At 36.2% G+C, this 6,390-nt stretch overlaps 1 protein-coding gene across 1 annotated transcript in view; it reads right to left on the reverse strand.

Moving 5' to 3' along the window:
• Positions 1-5,965, reverse strand: part of LOC132720979 (nicotinamide phosphoribosyltransferase-like) — a 30,596-nt gene extending 24,631 nt beyond the window's left edge. The window contains exon 1 of the mRNA XM_060705225.1: positions 5,796-5,965. Coding sequence (XP_060561208.1) covers positions 5,796-5,852 — 57 coding nt within the window. The 5' untranslated portion in view covers positions 5,853-5,965. The remainder of the gene's footprint in view (positions 1-5,795) is intronic.
• Positions 5,966-6,390: the final 425 nt, after the last annotated feature.

Genomic DNA, 6,390 nt, shown 5'->3' on the forward strand with positions numbered 1-6,390 from the left:
GTACAAAATCGAATTTTCATTGGAATTGATCAAACAGTTTTTGAACGGTAGGCTCGTGAAAATGATGATTTTTCGAAATTTATAGAAAAACAACAAATCGCGGTGCCAAAAAATAACCAAGCAACACGGGAAAATCTCCTGTACATATTACTTGGGATTCGACCTCAGGCCTTATAATGTTTACAGAAGACCCTCCAAAGTTGTACAAAATCGAATTTGCATTGGAATTGGTCAAATGGTTTTTGAACGGTAGGCTCGTGAAAATGATAATTTTATCGAAATTTATATACAGAATGAACAAATCGCGGTGCAAAAAAATGACCAAGCCACGCGGAAATCTCCTGGACATATTACTTGGGTTAGGGCTTTAAGCCTTTTTCTGTACAAAGAAGACCCTCTTAAGTTGTACAAAATCGAATTTTCATTGGAATTGGTCAAACGGTTTTTGAACGGTAGGCTCGTGAAAATGATGATTTTTCCGAAATTTATATAGAGAAAGAACAAATCGCGGTGCCAAAAAATAACCAAGCCACGCGGAAATCTCCTGGACATATTACTTGGGTTTGGGCCTCAGGCCTTATAATGTTCACAGAAGACCCTCCAAAGTTGTACAAAATCGAATTTGCATTGGAATTGGTCAAATGGTTTTTGAACGGTAGGCTCGTGAAAATGATTATTTTTCCGAAATTTATATACAGAATGAACAAATCGCGGTGCAAAAAAATGACCAAGCCACGCGGAAATCTCCTGGACATATTACTTGGGTTAGGGCTTTAAGCCTTTTTCTGTACAAAGAAGACCCTCTTAAGTTGTACAAAATCGAATTTTCATTGGAATTGGTCAAACGGTTTTTGAACGGTAGGCTCGTGAAAATGATGATTTTTCCGAAATTTATATAGAGAAAGAACAAATCGCGGTGCCAAAAAATAACCAAGCCACGCGGAAATCTCCTGGACATATTACTTGGGTTTGGGCCTCAGGCCTTATAATGTTCACAGAAGACCCTCCAAAGTTGTACAAAATCGAATTTGCATTGCAATTGGTCAAATGGTTTTTGAACAGTAGGCTTGTGAAAATGATATTTTTTTCGAAATTTATATACAGAATGAAGAAATCGCGGTGCAAAAAAACAATGACCAAGCCACACGGAAATCTCCTGGACATATTACTTGGGTTAGGGCTTTAAGCCTTTCTCTGTACAAAGAAGACCTTCTTAACATGTACAAAATCGAATTTTCATTGGAATTGATCAAACAGTTTTTGAACGGTAGGCTCGTGAAAATGATGATTTTTCCGAAATTTATAGAAAAACAACAAATCGCGGTGCCAAAAAATAACCAAGCAACACGGAAATCTCCTGTACATATTACTTGGGATTCGACCTCAGGCCTTATAATGTTTACAGAAGACCCTCCAAAGTTGTACAAAATCGAATTTGCATTGGAATTGGTCAAATGGTTTTTGAACGGTAGGCTCGTGAAAATGATAATTTTATCGAAATTTATATGAATGAACAAATCCAGGTGCAAACAAGAGCACCGCTAGGCGGAGCATTATATGCCCGAAAGTATTTTTTTTTTTTTAGTAAGGATGACCTTAACCGTTGACCTTTTGACCCCAAAATCAATAGGGCTCTTCTACCCAATATGGACAATCATCCTATGAAGTTTGAACATTGTGGGCCAAATGGAACTTAACATATGCTCCGGCAACTGTTTTCAGTATGAAGGTAATAGTGACCTTCACCTTTGACCTTTTGACCCCAAAATCAACAGGGGTCTTCTACCCAATATGGACAATCATCCTATGAAGTTTGAACATTGTGGGTCAAATGGAACTTAAGTTATGCGTGGAAACATATTTTTCAGTATCAATGTAATAGTGACCTTCACCTTTGACCCCAAAATCAATAGGGGTCTTCTACCAAATATGGACAATCATCCTATGAAGTTTGAACATTGTGGGTCGAATGGAACTTAAGTTATGCTCTGGAAACTGTTTTCAGTTATAAGGTTAATAGTGACCTTGACCTTTGACCCTTTTGACCCCAAAATCAATAGGGGTCTTCTAACCCAATATGAACAATCATCCTATGTAGTTTGAACATTGTTGGCCAATTGGAACTTAAGTTATGCTCCGGAAACTGTTTTCAGTATCAAGGTCATAGTGACCTTGACTTGACCTTGTGACCCCAAAATCAATAGGGGTCTTCTTCCCAATATGGACAATCATCCTATGAAGTTTGAACATTGTGGGTCGAATGGAACTTAAGTTATGCTCCGGAATTCGTTTTCAGTTTTAAGGTAATAGTGACCTTGACCTTTTGACCCCAAAATCAATAGGGGTCTTCTACCCAATATGGACAATCATCCTATGAAGTTTGAACATTGTGGGCCAAATGGAACTTAAGTTATGCTCCGGAAACCAAATTGCTAACGGACGGACGGACGTACGGACGGACGGACGGACAGACAGACGGACGCCAGGGGGTATAACATAATATGCCCTTTCGGGCATATAAAAAATGACCAAGCCACACGAAAATCTCCTGGACATATTACTTGGGTTATGGCTTTAAGCCTTTTTCTGTACAAAGAAGACCCTCTTAAATTGTACAAAATCGAATTTTCATTGGAATTGGTCAAATGGTTTTTGAACAGTAGGCTTGTGAAAATGATATTTTTTTCGAAATTTATATACAGAATGAACAAATCGCGGTGCAAAAAAAAAATGACCAAGCCACACGGAAATCTCCTGGACATATTCCTTGGGTTAGGGCTTCAAGCCTTTTACTGTACAAAGAAGACTCTCTTAAGTTGTACAAAATCGAATTTGCATTGGAATTGGTCAAACTGTTTTTGAACGGTAGGCTCGTGAAAATGATGATTTTTCCAAATTTATATAGAGAAAGAACAAACCGCGGTGCAAAAAATAACCAAGCCTCATATACAAAATGAAGAAATCGCGGTGCAAAAAAAAATGTCCAAGTCACGCGGAAATCTCCTGGACATATTACTTGTGTTAGGGCTTTAAGCCTTATAATATTCACAGAAGACCCTCCAAAGTTGTACAAAATCGAATTTGCAACGATATTGGTCGGATGGTTTTTCAACAGTTGACACGAGAAAATTATGCGTTTATTTACGAAATTTCTTAAGCCTTAAATTTAAATAAATAAAGAACAAATCACAGGACCGAATATCGACTATTGAACGTGGAGTATTTGCTCTTATTTTTCTTGAGTTGTGCATTTAAGCCTTATAATTATAGCAGTGAAGAAGATCCTTTTAGCTAATACAATTTACAACCTTTTTTCTTTTCTTTTTTTCGTAGCGTTCATTTTGTAATGGCCAACTGTACATGAGATTAATTCCTGCAAAATCGAGCACTCTCAAACGCGTTTTTGTAACACACACACACCAGAACTGATTTACATTTACATGAAGTTGGAAGACCACTGTATGAACGTTTGGCTCTAAATAATGCTTTTTTTCTCGAAAATTTATACACTTTATATACAGAAAGAGCAAATCGCCGGAAATGACCGAGCCATGCGGAAATCTCCTGGGCATGTTCCTTGGATTAGGGCTTTAAAACTTAAAACATGTAAAGTAGACCCGCCATAGTTGTACAAAATCAAATTTGCAACGGAATTGATCGAATGGTTTTTTGAACGGTAGGCTCGTGAAAATGATGTTTTTCCCGTTATTTACATAGAGAAAGAATATATTGCCGGTGCAAAAAATGACCAAGCCATGCGGAAATCTTTGGACAAAACTTTATTACAAGTTGTTAGAATTGTTTCTCTTTGGGCAGCTTTCACTTTGAGTTATAGATTAACTGATTTTTATATTTTACAGGCCTGATTCTTGCCGGACAAGGTGTTTATCATTTCATTGTTATGTGGATTTCTGTGTGAATGGATATTTTTTATTTATTTTAATCTATACAAATACATTATTAATGTCAATGATATAAGTATTTAATTACCTCCCTTTATTCACGCATATTTTTGATTGTCATATATTATAATTATGTTATTTTGGTTTTGGAGTGATATATGTGGATATACTACCTGTCAAGATTTTATATCACCCGAGCCATTAGGCGAGGGTGATATTTTATCTTGACAGGTAATATATCCACTTATATCACTCCAAAACCAAAATAATAATTTTATTACCCTTCCCCTGTCGAGTTAAGACGATTTTAATATAAATCATTGCTACTTCAAATGAAACGTCGCCATATTAAACATCCCATCTTTATTTTGGTTGGGTTTTACATTATTGACGTACCAACACACACATGCAATCAAACCAGTTTTTACATAGGCATTAGAAGAATTAACATGAAATAATAGTCAATTTTTTATGGCTAGATTGTTTTGCCAGTTTACCTGTCGGCTATATAAGTATATAGACATGTACGCCATGTTTGTTCTCCAAATTGTGAAAATTACCTACTCAATGTTGGTTATCCCAGGGTTAAAATTAGAAAACACATCGCTTCAAAATTATGAAAGCGTGCCAATGATTGGATGTGTAAAATATCACCAGAAATGAATTTGTATTTGGTCACGGTCACATCTAAAAGTAGAGCTTTATTTAGAGCCGATTTTAATCAGATTGATGTTGCTGCATATTAATTGAGCACGTTCACTATAAACTAGTCTAACTAATTGTACTGCGCGACGAGATATTGTGCTATTTTCGTGTCTGGGCAATATCTTGCCTCTAAAAGCGAGATTCTGTCCCAAAACGAAAATATCTCGGAATCAAGCTTTGGCACATCAATATATTTTGACTAATTAAGTAGACTTATAGACAATCAGTGGTACAAATTAATTGCTGCTTGCTTTGAATCAAAGAATATTTTAATGACACTATCATACATAGCTCAGTATGTTGGTTAAACCACTGATTATCACTCCTGAGGTCCTGGGTTCGATCCTGGATTACACCCTTGGGATTTTTCAATGACACTATCATACATAGCTCAGTTGGTTAAACCACTGATTATCACTCCTGAGGTCCTGGGTTCGATCCTGGGTTACACCCTTGGGATTTTTCAGAGACACTTTCAGAGTTAATTTCTCACCTACATGTACCTAGAGGTGTACTGGTAAGAAAGCCAGGTAATCCTCGCATGTATCAGTGCTATACACTGGGCATGTAAAATAACCAAGGGGTCTATTCAATAAGATCTAGGGACTGGTTCCCAGATTCCCTTGTATCTCATAGCTGTCTCTTTAATGTATACAATGTATACCTGCTTAGAGTGATCGTAAACGATTTTAAAGCAGTATGATGTAGATTTAAGAAGTAGAAGTACATATAAATACATTGCTTTGAATCACAGAATATTTCAATGACACTATCATTCATATAAATACATCAATGTTACACAGATCTTCAAATGCAGAGATATCTAGATTTATGCTATGTGAATGCATAAATTTTCTACTTTCACTTTCATGACGCATTTCAACATGTACAATCTCCCTCTGAGTAGTGAGTAACGATTTTTTTTCACTATAAAGGTATTATCTCCAGATCACCACATTTTGATACAAAAAATACTTTCTTCGAAAAATGATGGAAAATTATCTTATTATTTTGCCGATGCAGCGGAAAAAAACAAGTCAAATCGAAAGTTTATGAAATAAAAATACTTAAAATAGGAAGAAAACTAAGTTACATTACTTTAGAAAGGCATGACAGTTACAATTATCAATACAGAAAATCATAAGTGTTATTTTGACGATATATGGAAAAGCAAAACACGATAATTACCTTGTAAGAATCGGTTACAAGAAGAATATTATCTGTTCCTGCCGCTTGGTACGCCATTTTGTACGCTTCAGTAAAGTACTTGTGACGTCATAGCAACAAATATTAATCAGGGAGCGTCTCAAAATTGATATGGTATTTCAGACGATACAGGTACGTTCCAAATATTTGGTCTGGAGTCAATAAGTTTTTCAAATTCCCGATTTTTTCCTAAGCGAAATGTAATAATCAATTTGGAACATGACTTAAAATTACATTTTATAAAACATAATTAAGTGGAATAAAGGGGTAAAAACAAGTACACATAATAACGAGCATTCACATTTTTGGCTTGCAGCCACGGCTGCAAGCCATTTCATATGGAAAACTTGTTCCGGTTAGGTGGTTTCCTGCTTACATCTGTTGGTGCATGATTGAACGTGAAACCAGCTGAAATCGTGCCAATCGCAACTTCTCTGCCTTTTCCGTCACTCTTCGGATAAATGATAATAGCCGATGTATATCCGATTGCAATCGTGACAATTTGGGCGATTCCGTCATACTGCGGAATTAGACGAAGTAATATTACGGAAATCTAAGCTATTTTAGTTACTTCGGT

This window comes from Ruditapes philippinarum, unplaced genomic scaffold (assembly GCF_026571515.1).
Source record: "Ruditapes philippinarum isolate M1 unplaced genomic scaffold, ASM2657151v2 ctg5593_1_1_1_1, whole genome shotgun sequence".
Lineage (NCBI taxonomy): Eukaryota > Metazoa > Mollusca > Bivalvia > Venerida > Veneridae > Ruditapes > Ruditapes philippinarum.